Source organism: Numenius arquata, chromosome 2, assembly GCF_964106895.1.
Source record: "Numenius arquata chromosome 2, bNumArq3.hap1.1, whole genome shotgun sequence".
Lineage (NCBI taxonomy): Eukaryota > Metazoa > Chordata > Aves > Charadriiformes > Scolopacidae > Numenius > Numenius arquata.
Window position 1 is genome coordinate 706,876 of NC_133577.1, and position 17,467 is coordinate 724,342.

Genomic DNA, 17,467 nt, shown 5'->3' on the forward strand with positions numbered 1-17,467 from the left:
GCACCCCCGGTTCCTCCCGCCGCCAGCCGGCCGTGGGGACAGCCCCCGGCCCCGACGGGACACACGGCTTTGCTCTGCCCGGTCCCGCCGGAGAAGCCACCCCGGCAAATCCCTGTCCCACGGGGAAAAGGCAACGAGGGAGACGATCCCGAGGAGGAGAGGCTGGGGACCCCTCACCCCCCTCCCGCCTCCCCATCTCCATTTTCAGCAGGGATGTGGGGGGCAGATGGAGGCAAAGGGGGGTGCCGCGCCGAGCGCGCCCGCGGCGGGGAAGGGGCCGAGCACGCCGCCCCGTCCCCCCGGCCAGCGGGGGGGCTCCTCCTGGCGCAGGGAGCCGGAGCGCGGGGGGCAGCGCCAGCTCCGCGGGGACCGCGGGACGGCCGGCGGCGGAGGGGAGGCGAGCGGAGACCTCCGGGCGGGGGCTGCCAGCCGGGCTGCCGAGCCCCACCGCCCACCCCCGGCCCCGGCCCGCCCCGCCCCGCCGCGGGGAGCGGCGCAGCCGCGGGGCCGGCGCGGAGCCGGCGCCCCCCGCCCGGCCCCGCCGCTGGAGGATGCTCGGGCGCCGATACTCCGGAGGGGGGGCTCGGCCGGGCGCGGGGAGCCCTCCCCCCGCCGTACCGGGGCGCCGGGGCTCGCCTCCTCCCGCCCCGCCCCGGGGCCTCTCCCCCGGGGCCCCGCTGCGGAGCAGCTCCCGCATGAAGCCCGGGGGCTCCCGTTCGGCGGGCGGGCGAGCCGGGGGCGGGGGGGGGGGGGGGAAGGGGGGGGGACAAGGACGGGGCGGGGGGGGGGGGGGGACCCGGCCCCACCTGCGCCCGGCGGCTGGCGGTGCCCGCGGCGCAGAGCGCGGCTGCTCCGGAGCGGCGGCGGGGCTGGGTCCTCCTCCTGCCCCCCCGCCGCTCCCGCCCTCGCACACTCCTCTCCCACCGCCATCCATCCTTCGGCACCTCGCCCGCCCGGCGCACACACGGCCGCGCGCAGCCGCTCGCACCCCCGGCGCCCCCACAACAACATGCTGCCGGCCACCGGCCCGGCATGGACCCCGGCGGCGGCTGCTCGGCTCCTCTCCGCGGCTGACTCCCCTCTGAGGTTCGCGGCAGGTAGCGGGGCGGGCGGCTGGAAACGGCAATAAGAAAAGCGGGGGAAAGGAAGGAAAAAAAAAAAAAAAAAAAAAAAAAAAAGAAGAAGAAGGAAAAAAAAAAAGGAAAAAAAAAAAAAAAGGCAGAAGCCATCAAGCGAGCCAAGCCCAGCTTCGGATCTCAGTGCAGGTATTTCTGCTGCTGTCTTCATCCCTTGCCGCCTGCCACCCCGGTTTATTTTTAATTGTTTTTTTTAAACGAAAGAAAGAAAAAAGGACGAAAAGGAGAAGTCGAACTCTCAAAGGGTTACTATGCAATTGCGACTGATTTCTTGGTTTTTTATCACTTTGAACTTTATGGAATACATTGGCAGCCAGCACGCCTCCAGAGTACGGCGACAGGGAAGAAGTAAGTGCGAAGAGATTTATACTTTGATAACTTCTGCTTCGGCTGGTTGTGCTGTTCACCTGTCCGGGGGGGGAGTTCTTGCGGTGGCCCCCGGTGCCTTTGCGAGTGCGCTGGGAAGCGAGTTCCGCGCCCGCGGCGCGGCCGGGCGGATCTGCGGGCGGTTTCATGGAGTCGGAGGGAGGGACGCAGGCGATTTTTGATCTCTTTCTGCTTTCCTTCCTCACCTCCCCGGGAGGAGCGGAGCCGGCTCCGGGAAGACCCGCGTCTGCTCCTTTATGTTTTAATCTCTGGTAAAGGGGAACGTCCTTTCTTAGCTCTTTCCGTTTCCGAAAGGGAAAGCGCGATGACACGACAGGTAACTTTTTGCCGCGATGCCCTGAGCTCCTTTCTCCAGCCCGCTCCCCGCGCAGCGCCCTGGGGCAGGAGGGGGAGAGAAGCCCCCGCCCCGAGAACCGGCCGCACAGATCACAGCTGTAGGTCAAGCCCGGCGCCCGGCGATGCGGGGGGGGGGGGGGGGGGGGGCTGGGGTGTCGCGGCGCTGACTCCCGGCTTTCACTCGCCACCGGTCACCCCGGCGGCACCGTTCGGGAAGCCCCCGGGTCACCCATCGGCACCGCTCCGGGGCTGTGGCCCCCGGTATTTCATCTTTGGGTTTTTTTAAATCCCATGGGATGAAGGAAGGGAGTTGGTCCCTTCTGACTTAGCCGGCCCCGACCGATGTCGCCTGGGTCCGCGGTGGCGGCAGGCGGGAGCCGGCAGGGCCGGGGCGTCCCCGCAGGGCGGGGGGCGATGGGGGGTACCCGGGGGTGCTGGCGGCAGCTCCCTGGGCGCTGCGGGAGACCAGAGGCGAGGAGAACCCCCCCCTCCCCGGCACCGGGGCGGGGAGCGAAGCCAGGCAGAAGCGATCGCCCCCTCGGGAAGGCGCCGTCCGGGTCGCGGGGGGGTTCGACGGGCGGTCGGGCTCCGGCGCGGCCGGCGGCACCGAGCAGCTCCGAGGAGCCGGGTCGGCGGGGACCCCCCCCCCCCCCCGGCAGGGCCGGCGGGCTCAGCCCGGCCGGGGCGCCGCGAGGAGCCGCCGGCGGCGGCGGGGGGCAGCGGGACGTGCCGCCGGTCCCCCCTCGCCGCCCGCCCGCCCCGGACCCGTCGCCGTTTCTGGGGAGGCATTTCCTACGCACCTACCGCGGAGGGGCCGCCGAGGGCTGTCCTCTGGCCCTGACAGCTGCGGGTTCCGGGGAAATGTCATAAACCAGGGCAGCCTGCGTTTAATCAGCGAGGAGTAACGGAGTGACTTCCTCGGGGAGGGGACGGAGGGGTAACTATTATTTTAATTTATTTTTTCTTGCTCGGCGCTCGCTCCCTTCCCCTGCTTTCCCCTTGAAAGCCTCCTTTGTATGGTTTGCCTCCCGCACACAAGGTCTGATTCACCTAAAGTGCCCCTAAAGAGGAGCCGAGGAGCGAGACCGGGGCTCCAGCCCTCCCATCCCCGCGGCCGCGGAGCGAGGGAGCGCTGAGGGCTAAGTAAAACATGTCAGGGCATCCGATTTATTATCCTTGGCAAGGGAGGGCTCCGCAGCCTCCATCACTTCCCACCCACTCCTTTAACCCCTGGCAGCCGCGGGCCCACAAGCTGCGCCCCCCCCCCCCCGCCCCTTACCCCCGCCCGCCCCCTCTTCCCCCGTGGGGGCTCCCCGGCGGGCGCGGTGGAGGGGTTCAGCCCCGGGTCGGGGGCAGAGCAGGGGTAGGAGGGCAGGACCCCCTCGCCGTGGGGTGAGGGTCGCGGAGCGGGTCCCCCCCCCCGTCCTTGCTCCGGCACCTGGTGCTCGCCGCGGCGGCCAGAGCCGGGCCGGCGGCGACCTCTGCTGTCCTCCGCCGCGGCGGGCAGCGCTCGGCGGCAGGTGCTCGGCACGGCGGCCGCCCCGCTCCCGGGGGGGGCAAAGCAGGTCTCTCCCCCCCGCCCCCGGCCCGTCCCGGTGCCGGGTGGGCGCAGGGCAGCGGCGGTTTCCCGGTACCGGGGCGTCGGTGGGGTCCTCAGGCCGGCGCCCTCCCGCCCCGGGCCGCCTTGCCCGGGCGTCCCCTTCAGCGGCGGGGTTTCTCCGAAAAAAATTTGCGTTGGCTGCAAATAATGAGGTGATGGGTACAACGTGGGGAAGGGACCGGGTACTTGCGCAAGGTTTTCTGGTTAAAACGCAGGAGTTAAGTCAAATTCACAGCCGACCAAGCGGCTGAGAAATCGCAGCTAGAAAGAGTCAGGATGGAAACCTGGCTCCTAATTTTGGCGGTGGAGACAAATAACTGTCAGAACAGCTCGCCTGGGCACGGTGTACATCGTCCACTGGCCGAGGGCTTCGAATCGGGCTGGTTGTAGAACGTGCTTTGGTGTAATTAGTGTTATTCGGTGTCAAGCAAAAAATAGAGCACGAGTGTTTGGGGAAGTTGCTATAGAAGAGGTTACAGTCACCACTTGCACTGATCAGTTGGGCTTTAAAAGTCTATGAAGCACTATTAGTGAATACGGGAACTTGAAAAAAATGGTAGTGTGCGGATAAAGACGACACCTGTCAGCTTAGTTTGGGACATGCAAGACTTTCTCGGGGTTTCCGTTTCTTTTGCCCGGATTGCCTGCTCTAGGCGTAAGTCCCAAACCCGTTGCTAGGGAAGTGTTTTCAGATTGCCATTTAACATATGCATTTTTAAGTACGGTACAAACCACTTGCCATCAGGCGGTCAGTGAGCCCACGTTACTTCTTTTTGTATAATATCCAAGCCCCCCTTTCTATGTATTGTTTTGTGGACTCCCGCATTTTAAGGATAAGGAATAACGAAGCCTGGACTGTCTAATGCAGAATATGCTGGGCCAGACTCTCAGCCGGTTTCTTTGTTAACTTACCCCATCAGAAGGACCCGGTCCCGAAGAATTACTGATTTTGTATCTATTGCCATATAAGTATTCTTTACCAGCAGAAAAGTCTGGTCTGCGCTCCTTTCACTCCTCAAACTCCCACTGAAGTTTCCCGTTTGAGCATCCTAAATTTCTGTCTCGGAAGCGGCAGTAAGCGCGGAGCTGGCTGCAGAGAGGCAAAACTCCTCCGAGGTCCCCTGCGGAGTGCCGAGGATCGGGTCCGTAATTAGACACAGCAGAGACGAGCAATGAAAGTTCGAAAGCAAACGTACCGTCAGCAAAGAGATTTGGTTTTACCCTGATAAGAGCAATTAAGATGAGCAAATTAAGTTGCTTGTTCGAGTCCTACAAGAGAGATTAATACGCAGCCGAGCATAGACCAGCTCACCAAGAAATAAGCAGTTCTATGTATCTGCCAGTGATTACAGTTTGCTTAGGAGAAAAGTAGGCTTAAGTCAATATTTTGGCTCTGCAGGCCACCACCACCCCTCAGAACTCAGTACTGGCAGTTGTGCACCTTTCTCATTGACCTTTTGACTGACGGAAATGAAGTTCTATTTGCTCTGGGCCTGTGAACGACCGGCAGACCCTCTGCCGTGACCCTGCGGACTACCAGCGAGCCACGGGCTAAATTTGGAAGTCGCTAGAATAAGCGAAGCGATAGAAAATTCTGCATTTGTACCGCAGCTCCTACGTCTGGGAATAAAACCATCGGTACGACCTAGTGGAACTGCAGGTTGGGTGCAGAGCTTCCACAGCGTATATTATCGGTAGCCCATCGGTACCGGGTGTTGGCGATCGCCTCCTCCTCCCCGTTGGCGATGCGCGGCGTTGGCTCCTCGGGTCGCTCCTCCATCGGTTCCTCTGTTGAGGTGGGACTGCTGGTCCTCCAGCATCTGCTTCTGGTCAGGGTCAGGAGCGGGGGGCTCCACGCTGCAAACCCCCTGCCTCTCTGCCTTGCCTGGCACGCAGCTACTTACTTAGGAATACTTGAATACTTGGAAATTAAGCAGCCGCGTAAAACAGAGCTACACAAAAATAAAACAAAACAGGCGAGAACTGACAAAACACAAACTAGTAAAATTATTCCTGCTTTTTATACCCTTGCGGAGAGTGTCATTTACATGGAGGTAAAATGTCAACAAAAGCAGAGGAATTACACTATTAGTTAAAGTAACACTGCATTTTGGAAGCAATTTTTTTAATAGTTCACCATCAATACGTTTATTACTGATATCTACACGGATGTTTAGGGTTGGCATGGCATAGGTCGCAATGCTACATATTCTATATAAAATACAGATTGTTACCAATGTTTTAAAAAAGAAATATTTTAATATCTGAGTGCAGTAATTTAAAGCAGAAGTCAGCCAAGCGAGCAGCCGCCAACTCCGCCGAATCTGTCCTTCCACGGGATTAAATTATATAGTGCCAGTTCTCTTTCAAAGTACTTGAACGCCTCTGATAATGTGTTTCGGTGTGACGCTTTCCTGTTAGCACTGTCAGAGTCAACACTTTGCCCGTGACAAGTGCATCTTTTGTGCAACGAAAGTATATTTCTCATTTTTGGACGAGACGATGTTTGTTTCGAAACAGCCTGAAGATTCCTCTTTGCAGTCGCGAGAAAGAGAAGCAGAGGGAGAGCTGTTTCATCGGGTTTCCACAAACTCTGGACATATTTCATAGCAGCGAGCTCTTAGACGATTAAATGGTAGAAAATGGCGCCCCATGGCTGAAAGGGTTAAAAGCACCGGCGGGTCAGGCCGGTTGCCTTGGTTTTTTATAACTCTGTGCGCGTAGATCTGTGCTTGAAGTCTCCCAGCTGCGCGGGGGACGATGCGCCTTATTATCCCAAGGGACTAAAGGAGGCTACAGACCAGATCCCGTTTCGTACCTGACATACGAAAGGGTGATAATTTCAAATTTTGTTTCTTTCGGCTCCTGAAGACATTTCTGATACTGGTTAAAATTGACCTTAAACTGCAAATACGTGTATCACCGTAACGTCTCAAAGCCATTGATGCAGGACGGTGTATCAGCAAATACAAGTCCTATTTCTCTTTGCAGGCAGAATAAATTATTGCTATTATTAAAGAGATGGTTTTAGAGCCTGAACCTGCCTCCTTCGCTTGCAGTGGAGAAAGTCCCATGGACTCCACTGGAGCTGGAGAGGGCTCTTTTTCGGCAGGACCTGAGGAAACGTTTTGGGTTGGGAAGGATTCCTCTGCTGGAGCACTTGCGGAATGGCACGACCCAAATACGTACGATACCTAGAGAGGAAAAAACAACGCCCTGTACCTTTCACAGCTGAGATATAAAGCCTGCTTGGGAGGCAGTCCCTTTTTTAAACATACAAAAAGAACAGCTATTTTTTCACCTATTGAGCCAACTGAAGTCAATAAAGTTAACTCTGCAATTAATTTCTTCTGTTTAGCTTTGTTATTAGTGTATGAAGCCTTTGCAAATCCCCGGCCTGTTTCTTCTTGCTGTAAGATTTTCACTAAAGCTAATGGAAGTTATGCCTAATAAAATCTGAGCTAGGACTTAAAAAAAATCAGAATAACTCGTTATCCCTTGCTCGGTGTGCTCATTTTGTTCCCTGGTTGCTAGAGCCAGCGTGCCGGTCTGAGCGCTGCTGGTTACCCCTGGCATTAACGAGCTGCCTAACACTTCGTATTCCATCACTTACAGACAGGGACTACAAGGAAAACTCACCCGTTAAAGCTATGGATGTTCTTAAGGACTTTTTTTCCCCAACAGTAGACTGTCCCTTTTGCTCTTGAGATTAACTGAAAAGCTGCGAAAGGCGGGTGGAGGAGATATAAAAGCTAATAAAAAAAATAATATTTTTGTCTCGTTTCTAATTTTGGAGCCTGAACTACTCAAAAGGACTTTGCCAATTTTTTTACCAAAATAACGCAGAACAAAGCAAACTTATCAGATGACAAAAGGCAGCTGAAGCCATGTACGTTTTTACACAAAAGTCTGTCTGTCTGCTACTACCGCAAACAATGCCGCAGAGCAAAACAGCCAGAGAATATTTATTCGTGCAAAACATGTTACGGATCTCGGGGAAAAAAAAAAAATAGAGAAGAGCTACAACTTTTTTATAAATAATAGAATAACTAGCTTCTGGTGATGGCAGAGCAATTACTTATTAGACGCTTTGTCATAATAAAATCCAACAGATTTTATTGATGGTTGCTTTAACCCTGTTTTTGCTGAGAGCAGTGCGATGGGCAGCGCTGCTTCGGAAGAAGGAGGGACCGTCCTGGGGTTATCCCGTGGGGTTATCCCACGGGGGTTATCCCGTGGCTGGGGAACGAACCTTGGTCTGTGTTCCCATGTCTAGAGCATGAGCTATAGACCGTGCACCTTAAAACGCTAGTATTATTTACTCGTCTGGTCAAAAATAGACCCCACTGAAGCAAAGGAGCCCAAAACTCATATTCCCCAACCCCCCCGCCCCGTGCTGGTAGGGAAGAGCCCAGCCACAGGGACCGGAGCTGAACTGGGAGAGACGTGAACCGTGGGGGTGCCCAGCTCCCACCCGCTGCGAGCAGCACCCCGACCCCGTGCCAAGGCTTCAGCCCCACACAACGGCGTCATCAGGGGGCAGAACACGAAGAAATGCGCGGGGGGACACTTCTAAATGAAAGCAAAACCCCTGGCCGCAGGCCTACGCCGAGCCCTGGTGGCGCTGGTAGAGACATTATCCTTTCAAGCCCCTGATCCCCTGTCGGTTTTACGTCCTGACACATTCCGTGTGGGAACTTGAAAGGTCCTGGATGGGGCTTCAGCCGTTTGATATTTCCTGCAGGGCAACGCAGGTTTTGGGGCACCGTGGAATGAAACAGGAGCTCATTGATGGGTGTTGGAACAGCGAGGAGGTGCGATTCCTGCGGCTGCCCGCGGCGTGGGAGGGCAGACACGGCCAGGCTGGGGTCCAGGAGCAGGGCTCGGGGGCCTGAGGTGTGTCTGGGGCAGGATTTCAACACCTGAGCCCCTCACCTCCAAAGCCCCGCTCAATTGCCCCCTCGCCCGGGAGGCAGGGGGTGTTTCTCAGCTGTTTTGTCCTTTCTGAGATGAGGCTCCGGCTTTCCTGACACCGGGTGTCCCCGGGAGGCGCCCGAGCTCAGGACCCTCCTGCAGAGACTTTGGGGTTTTTCTCTTAAAGAAGCCCTGGGTAAAAAAAGGCAATAAACAAATCACAGCAAATGATAAAAATACCAGTAGAAAGTTCTTCCACACGGGATCCTGCAGGTGATTCCATACTGACCCCGGGACACGGGCACGGAGACGCCTGCTCCCGAACACAGACCCCCTCCAGCCCCTTCCTCTCCTCTGCCACAACGGGTGCCAGCAAATGACCTGAGATTACAGGCAGACCCAGGGGATAAAACCTCAGTTTATTGGAGCAGATGCGCACCGGCTGGAGTCACGCCAGACAGCAGAACTCATTCGACTGACATTTTCAGCTCCTGGCCGAATATTTTAGCTGCTAAGGTTTCGGATGCGTTAAGGGCAGCACGGCTGCTGCTCCCTCCTCGTGTGTTTCACCGGAAAAGAGTGAGGTCTCCTTGCTTTTGTTAAAGAACATACTGGCTCGCAGGGCTGGGAAGCGGTGCCGGGGCACCTGAACCCCCCCGGACCAGAAGGGCTGGAGACCATTTCTGACCCCAGCATTTCCCCCTGAGGAGGCTGAGCGTCCCTTGCTCAGTGTCCTGGTTTTTTCTCAGGCCCTTCCGGAGGCGCCCAACTCTTCCCACCCACCGAAAGGCAACTTAAATGCCTCGCTGGGGGCTGCCGACTGCACTTGGATGGAGGCGTCGATGGAGGGCACCGCTCCACAAAGCAGGGTTGTTCAGAACAGCGTAAATCCCACACCGAGCACCAGCTCACCCAGCCCAAATTCTGGGTGAGAAACACCCAGCTTCTCTTCTGATGGAAAGTTACAGCAGAGATAGGGCTTGAGCCTTTTTCCCTCATTTTTCCCTGCAAAGTGAGCTGCTGTTTGCCGGGGAAGGCTCTCCGGAGAGGCAGGGCCGCCGGAGCAGCCGTGCCCATGGAAGAAGATCCCCGCTGCAGTTCTCCACTACCATTTACAAACATCCACACGAACCAGAGCTGCTAAAACCTGACGCTTTAATACGTTTGCAAAGTTTATGCATGTTATCAGCACATATAATACTCCCAACAGGATTTATTACAGGTTTCTTTAGCAACAACATTTTTTTATTGGTAACAGCTCGACTGGTCAGAGGGAGGAAAACAGCCAGTTTCTGCGGCGCGCGCCTCCCACGCACACTTGCCCTGCATTATTGCATTGCTTATTCATGAAGATTACAAACACCAGCGTCGGCAAGTGTTTCATAACCTTGTTTCCTTTTCCTAGAATGTTCATAATTAATTTCACTTTTTTTTTTTTTTTTTTTTCTGTGCCACTGAATAAGGAGTTGCTGGTTTTATTTTACTTTATGTTACGCTGCCAAGGGAAGAGTTTTGCCTCCGAAACAGAACCCAGTGGGACCAAGGGATATTTATTTAACACGGGAGTCACAAGATGTTAAGTGCACACATTTAGCAAATACACGGAAATGGATGAAGATTCCAGAAAGTTTTAGTGTAACACAGAACTGAAAATAGCCAACCGAGATGAGACCTCCTCGTGCCGGGCACGATGGCCACAGATGTCCTAAAACCTAATAGACAGGGTCTCGAAGGCAGGAGAGGAAAACACAGGACAGGACCCGGTGTTTTGCAGGAAAACAGCTTCTGTTCTGCAGTCCAAAATGAAGTCACACATTTGTCTTTCGTGTTTATGCTTTATGAGGAGTTGAGCAATTAAGGATTTTCAGAGCTGAGGGTGTGTTAAAAGTGAAAGTAGGACTCTGGACGAGAGCAGAATTTATAACTTATGCTGTGTCCTGGACCAGCATTTTTAAGCCCAAAGCCCTGGCTTTAGGAATGAAACAATTAAAATGTGCTATTTAAGCTGCTCATTGAGGGGAGGCTTCGGTGGTGTGAGAATTTACCAGCAGGATTCAGTTGCGAGTGAATGTCGGCAAGAGGACATCCGTGTGGCTGCTTAGGCCATGTATTATTTCCTAAGAAAAGACCAAAGTTATTTCAAGGAACAAGTAAATATAAAACCAAGTTCCCCTGGACAGATTACGGATAAAAATATTTCCCCTTTTTCTGTTGGCATCATTTATTTCTGATAACAACCTACGAAATGAGCATGATTTGAGAACGCTTGTTCTCTTCCGTGATGGGCACCGTGCTCTTTCCTCTGAGTAACTCACTGAGATACCAATCACGCTTTAAACCCCCACCTTCTTCCAAATTTATGTCTTAGAACACATTAGCCTTTACATTACTAACTTTGAGCTCACTATATTTCAGGAAATAATGTACCAGATGGTGACATATATTACGGTCGTGTGGTCTCTTCGAGGTCAAAGTGGACTCAATCACTCTATGAATGTGACAATTATGGAGGAGGTTTCAAATAGCCTTCCTTTTACAAATTTTCTGTGTGCTGTGGCTGGATGCTCTGATGAACACAAGCCTCCTCAAGCGTTTCGGAGAAGCACCGGGTGGGGAATGACCAGAGTGGGGGGGATCTTATTCCTGTTTGCCAGGATCTGGCTGGCCACGAAGGAGACTCAACTGTAGCTTTTCAGGATGAGGACAGGCCTCTATTCACCTCTTTCTGAGATCACAGCCCTTCCCAGCTGCCCCATGAGCAAAGTTCATTTCTTCCTCAGTATAAATGACACCCGAGTCCAAATCAAATAGATTAGTCAAAAGAATGGTCTTTTCTTACATTTCCATTCTTCATTGATTGTTTAAAAAAAAAGTATTCTGACCATCGCTGCCACTAGAAGACCACCAGGCATTATGAGAGTCAACCCATAATCCGTTCTGAAGCCTTGCATAACTTGTTGAAAAACAAGTTCCTTGTCTATGGGACTTGCTGGTTGAGCCTTCCACCCCAGTTCCCCCACGGACTGCGGTTACCACTGGGTGCACCAAAAAGAGCCTGTGTTTTTCAGCCGGAAACCTGCAGAGACCTCGGACACGTCTTGTCCAGAAGAGATGGGCCCCAGAAATTGCAGGTTTGCATATAAGAGAGCTTATTCAGGAGAAGAATCTTCCATTCCATACTCCCTGACTCCTACATAAGCCTTCTCTGGCTTCCGTACCTCATCCCCGGGAGCCTCCTAGGCCCACAGCCATAGTCCCAGAGCTGGAAAAGCTCCTTCACTCAAGCCCATGAGCTGCTAAAAATACCTTTTTGATAACCACCATTGTATGTAAAACTTGATAATGGTGTCAGAAAACCACAAACCTACCAAAAGTGCATTCACAAAATATTGACAAAAGTCATAACTTTGATGGAAAATTTAATAACATTTTATAAAAATATAATTTTCAAATTTAAAATACAAATGATAAATGAAATTAATATAAATGCTCATACATTTAGTCATCTCTCCTTTCTCCCCTACACATCCATATCTGTATAGATATATACATTCTATATAGATATACACACAGTCACATACATACATACAATTTCACACAGAGACAAGCAAGAACTAAAGGTCTTGATTTGTTATTAAAATATTTTAACTTTGAAATTGTCTTGAAATAGAGGTAGAAAGGACACCAATAACCCCAGATGGAAGAAATTTTATTTCAAGCCACACAAAGTCCTTTGATTTGTGTGAAAACTCCATCTCTTCTCCCACGTCTTATGGTCTGTTTGGTCATGGAAAACGAAAGCGTTAGTTTTATACAGGTTAAATCAAACACTAAATTAAAAGAAAATAATAAAAATGCACAGGAAGCTGGGTGGGGGACCCTCTGGACCCTTCCCTTTTTGGTTGTGTACAGGTGAAACCTTTATGAATTTTATTTTTTTATTTTTTAAACTCTTTTATGGTATGTATCACTCAGCTGGAAATTGTATTCAGTGAATGAGAAGGAAAATGACGTTCCTTAGGCTGGGCTCTGGGTGGGGGAAATGGGTGGTGCTGGAGAAGGAGCATCTTTCCTCGCCCCCATGACAGTCCCAGGGGATGTCCGTGCGTGTGGGTGTCTGTCTGTACCTCTGTCCGTGCATCTGCTGAGGGGCAGCAAGAAGAGTTCACGTTCCTCCCTTTATCACAGAAGCATCGTGATCACGAGGCACGTGCCCGACTGACACGAGGCTTTCAATCAGAGCCTCTGCATCGGTTTTAATAGCCTTTGGTTCAGGCAGAATAAACATCTCATAAAGGTTAAGGGATTGATTCTGCTTCTAGTTTAGAACCCGTGTCAGGAAGCAAATAACTCACAGTGTTCTGCCAGCATAAAATTTGCACGCGCTCAGAATCCAGCCTAAATGTTTACACAGGCTATTAAAAAAACCACGATAGTTGGTGGGGGATTTTTGTTCTCACTCACCAGGAAAAGGAGCCGCAACGCAATCTGAACGTCTCTCCCGAGGTGCTGGTAACGGTCCCGAGGGTATTCCACTGCCTGTTCCAAGAGAACAGCTGCCTTTTGCCACTTAAAAGTGTGGGAGGGAGATTTTTACTGCTTTCCCCATGATGTACTTATTTACCCTGCCTCGCACTGTCTGCTCATCAGCTTCCTCCTGCTTTGCCATCTGCTCAGTCGCAGTTGTTAAGCTTCTTTCTTCCCTCTTCCTCTTCCCCTTCCCTCCTCCCCTTATCTCTTTCCTCTTCCCTCTTCCCCTTCCCTCTTCCCTCTTTCCCCTTCTCTCTTCCATTTTCCCTCTTCCTTCTTCCCCTTCTCTCTTTGCTCTTTCCCCTTTCCTCTTCCCTCTTCCTTTTTTTCTCTTCCCTCTTCCCCTTCTCTCTTCCCTCTTCCCTCTTTCCCCTTCTCTCTTCCCTCTTTCCTCTTCCCTTTTGCCTCCTCCCCTTCCCTCTTACCCTTCCCACAGGTACTGGATTTGGGCACTGCAGAGCGAGCACATAGAGCAAACCCACTCTGGGGAAATGAGTGAGCGCGGGGACAGACCCAAACCGCTGGGTTCCTGAAGAGGCAGGTGGCAGAGGGGCTCTAGGTGAGCTCCATTCTGCTGCCTGACCTGATCCAGGCATGGCCCGTGTCCTCCTCGCTGTCCATAACCCACCTGCATCCAGCCCGAGCCCGCTGGAAACAGGACCCAGCAGGTGGATGTAGTGAACCAGAGCAGACACACCAGAAAGACAATCTTACGTAAGGCAGAGGATAATGTGCCCTTTGTCAAATTAATTTTTTAAATATTTTTTTTTTCTCATGGTCCTATCAATTCCCGTTCTTCCTTAGTGCCTCCCCAAAGGAGCACTCCCTTGGTGTTCCCCCTCCCTCACTCTCTGTACCTATAAGCAAGGTTCCTCCTCAGCACGCTCTTTCCCCTTGTGATGCCAAGCCTCAGTTCCTGCAACTTACGGTTCCCAGCCCAGGGTTTGGGGGAGAAGCGGTGGGAAGAGAGCGGACGCCCTTGAGCTGTGGCGTGAGGAGCTGACGATAGCAGTGGGTTTCCTGGTGAGAGGAACGCAGCGGCGAACAGCTTCTTTGATTTACAAAGGCAGACTGTAAAAACAAAGCTATGAATCTTTGCGTGTACAAAAAAAAGCTGTGACTCCCCGGAGCCTTTGTCAGCCGTGGCCCGGTAGAAGTTAGGAAGGAGATGGAAAAGTCTGCACACTGGAACAGAGCACATAGATATACCCTGAGGTCCATCAAACACAACAGTACGAGGGGTGGAGTGTGGAAAGTGCTGAACTATTCTAAATGTGTCAGTGGACATCAAACACGATACCAAAATATTCACCCAGCTGGTCTTCTGCCCTCCGAGCGGCAGTGCGGGACCCTTCAGGGACTGGTGGAAAAAGTCCTGTTTGCAAAAATATTGGGGATGGGGGGAAGGAAAGTCCTCTCTGTAACGTTTTCCATGTCCCCACAACTTGGGGAGGGCCACGATGGCTGGCAGGGCAACTGGCTCCCATCTCCTATAACTGAGAAGGTCCTTCTCCTCAGCTGAGAGTGACGTGGTGTTGGAGGAGGGATGGGTGGTGGAGTTCCTCAGCCCAACTGCAACCAGCAGCACCTCTCGCCACACTCCACAAGGCATTTCTAGCCTTTGTAACGCCTGATGGCCCCAACACATTTAATTCCTCAAGGCTCTGCACATCTCTATTCTCTCTTGTGACAGCGGTTGAATAATGTCTACAGATGGAAATATCTACTCCTCCTCTTGGCTTGCACTGGAGCCATAACCCCCTCCCCCAAAAGATCCCGTCTAAGTGGATTTACAGAGTTAGTCTGGCAGTTTCTGAAACAGAAACCCTCTGGTTAAGAGCGGGGTCCGGGCGCTGCTCTCTCCGCGGGCTCTTTGAGATGGGGACGTGGGGACGGGGGAGATCCCACACCCCGTCCAGCCGCCAGCCTCTCGCTGAGACAGCCCTCACGGCTGCCAGTTCTTCCTGAAGGTTTTACAATGTGCACAGTTTCAAACAAACATCAGATGAAAGCAATTTTGAGTCTAAACCAAGCAGGGCCAGGCTTGCGCTGGTGATTTATTGGTGAAAGTCATCAGGCCCTATTACCTATTTCTCGAGCCATCCAGTCCTTTGGCTTCCAGCCATCTCTGGGGCCTGATTCTGTTCTTATTGAAGTTAATGGGAGGTTTTGTCACCGATTTCAATAGGAGGCCTTTAGCTTTCCAACTTTCTGCCTATGGAGGCTTGAAGTGCTTCCAGGTTTCCACCACAGTCTGCGGTTCCTCTCTGTAAGTCAGGTGGACGTTAACGAAGTGCCCGAGCTGAGGAGAGCTCTGGGTCTCCCTCGCCCACCAGCTTCACACCCTGCTGGAGTCAGTCCCCCCTGATTTACCCTGGCAGGAGAGTGGGGTCCTGGGTCACTGCCAGCAGGGTGTGGGGGGAGCTCCAGTCACTTGTCACCCCCTCCCCTGCACCTCTCCATCACGGCGTATACGTATGTGTATACGCGGATATATTAGAATCATCTGGACTCTTTTAAGTCATTCACCATCGAAACCGACTTCAAATTCAAGTTTTAAAGTTGAAATAACAAAGAAGGAAAAAAAGAGCCAGAAGGGAGCCAGCTGCAAGGGTACTCACAATTTTCATCAGTCTACAGGACACTCCTAATAACATATTTTACTACTTTGTAGTGAACTTTCTTTGCTTCTGCCATAAATATATTCCCTATGCTGTAAATGAATAGCTTGCAAGCTCAGTAAAGTTAATATAGAAGAATAAATCTTAACTACCTAATGTCAGGTCAGAAATATAAATCTTATCTAATATGCCAGGTCAGAAGGAAAGAATACTTTTAGCTGAAAATAGCAAATACTTTCCAGTGCGGAGTAGGAACTTATTTTTCTCTTTAAAAAAATACGCTGCCCCTAATAAGATGAGTTGAACAGTCTCCTTTTAGAATCTCCAAAAGAAAAATAAACACATCGAGCAGAGTTAATTTATAAAATGCTCCAAAGTTTATCTTGGCAGAACAGTTCTAGGCAGTGAGATTTCTCTCCCTCTCGCACAAGCATTCACACACACACACACGTCTCAAAATTAGGACAGGCCCTTACAATAGCAAATACTACAGGAAACTTCTATATCTGGATAAATTCAGAGATCCTTACTCAGACAAAGCTTTCGTTTTCACATCAATGGCAATCTTTCCAAAGCAAGACAACGATCCTTCAAGCCTTCGAGCCCCACCAGTGCCCCCCGTCTCAGGTCCCCTCCTGTGCCCTGGGAAATAGCGATGCCCTTGCCGTCCCCTCCTGCCCCGGGGCCCACCTCGTTGGGCAGAGCTGGGAGGTGACCTGTCAGCCACCCTGCCACCGCTGCCCATCCTCTTCTTCCTCCTCCACACGTCTTGTCCAGGCAACTTCAGAGGCTGTGGAGGTGAAGCCCATCAAAGGCTTTCCTTCAGCCTAATGGGCTTAGATTTATTTTATTTTTATGGTCCATATGGCTGCAATCAGCCCGTGCTGGGAAGCCTCAACACCAGGGGGATGCTGGGGGTTCCACCAAGAGACTGCCCAAGTGCAGGGCACAACGCAGCCACCGTGCCCCACGGCGACACCCCCAAGGAGCTGGGAGCTCCTCCACCACTCTGTGGAGCAGCCCCCGGCCTTTCAGGCAGTTTATTGGCTTCGGGGTCAGCAAAGCAAAGAGTCACCTCCCTCCAGATGGGCAAGAAGAGCGGCATTTTCACGTGGCCAAAGCCCAGCCTGGGGCTGGTGCCCACACCGTTCCCTGGACCACCTCAGTGCCACCAGGTTACAGCCCCTGACTCACCAAAACCCCACAGCAGAAGGCAACAACGAGCGGGTTCTCTCTCACTTCTCTTTTTCCTTTCTGGCTGCTGGGGAGCTGCCAGTAATTTCCAGCATTTGGTCTGACAACTGTTCTACTGTAAATATTTAGAAGAATCCATTAGAGATTAAACAAAGTGTAAGTAACTGCTCCTAAGTGATGGCTCTCACTAATGTTTGCAGCAACAGGCGCTTTACAAGCACGTATGAAGGTCCTACCTCCAGGCTGCTGGTAGGAAAGGGCAGGAGAGGAGGCAGCAGCCGGAGCGCGGGGTGATCTGAGCATCGGTGTGTTATCCCGGGAAATAATCAGCGCAGGGCCAGCCCTCTGCAGATCTCCCGGACAGCGCTGGGCAGAGCGCGCCGTCCCCACCAGTGGATTTTACATGATCTCCATCAGGCTGAAAAAGTACCCACAGCCCCAGCTTGGACTTCTTTGCCTTCATCTGGTCTGCCCCAAATATATATATATTAAAAAAACCAACCCAAACCAATCCAAAATTGCCAGGTCCCCTCCTACCCCAAAATGTATCAAGAATTGTGATGTTTACAACAAACGGAGATGAATGAAGATGTATAAGTGTATCTACACTATGGCCAATTTATTTGCTGAAAAAATACATGATAGTCTAGGAACAGAGTCTATATGTTTTTTATATATACATAAAATACATATACATATGCAGGTATATGTCTGTGCATGTACATAGCAGAATAGCAAAATATTCATAT

General features: G+C 52.3%; 1 protein-coding gene across 1 annotated transcript in view; it reads left to right on the forward strand.

Moving 5' to 3' along the window:
- The first annotated feature begins 1,009 nt into the window (after positions 1-1,009).
- RSPO3 (R-spondin 3) overlaps positions 1,010-17,467 on the forward strand; it is a 59,871-nt gene continuing 43,413 nt past the window's right edge. The window contains exons 1-2 of the mRNA XM_074167916.1: positions 1,010-1,097; positions 1,341-1,484. Coding sequence (XP_074024017.1) covers positions 1,010-1,097; positions 1,341-1,484 — 232 coding nt within the window. The remainder of the gene's footprint in view (positions 1,098-1,340; positions 1,485-17,467) is intronic.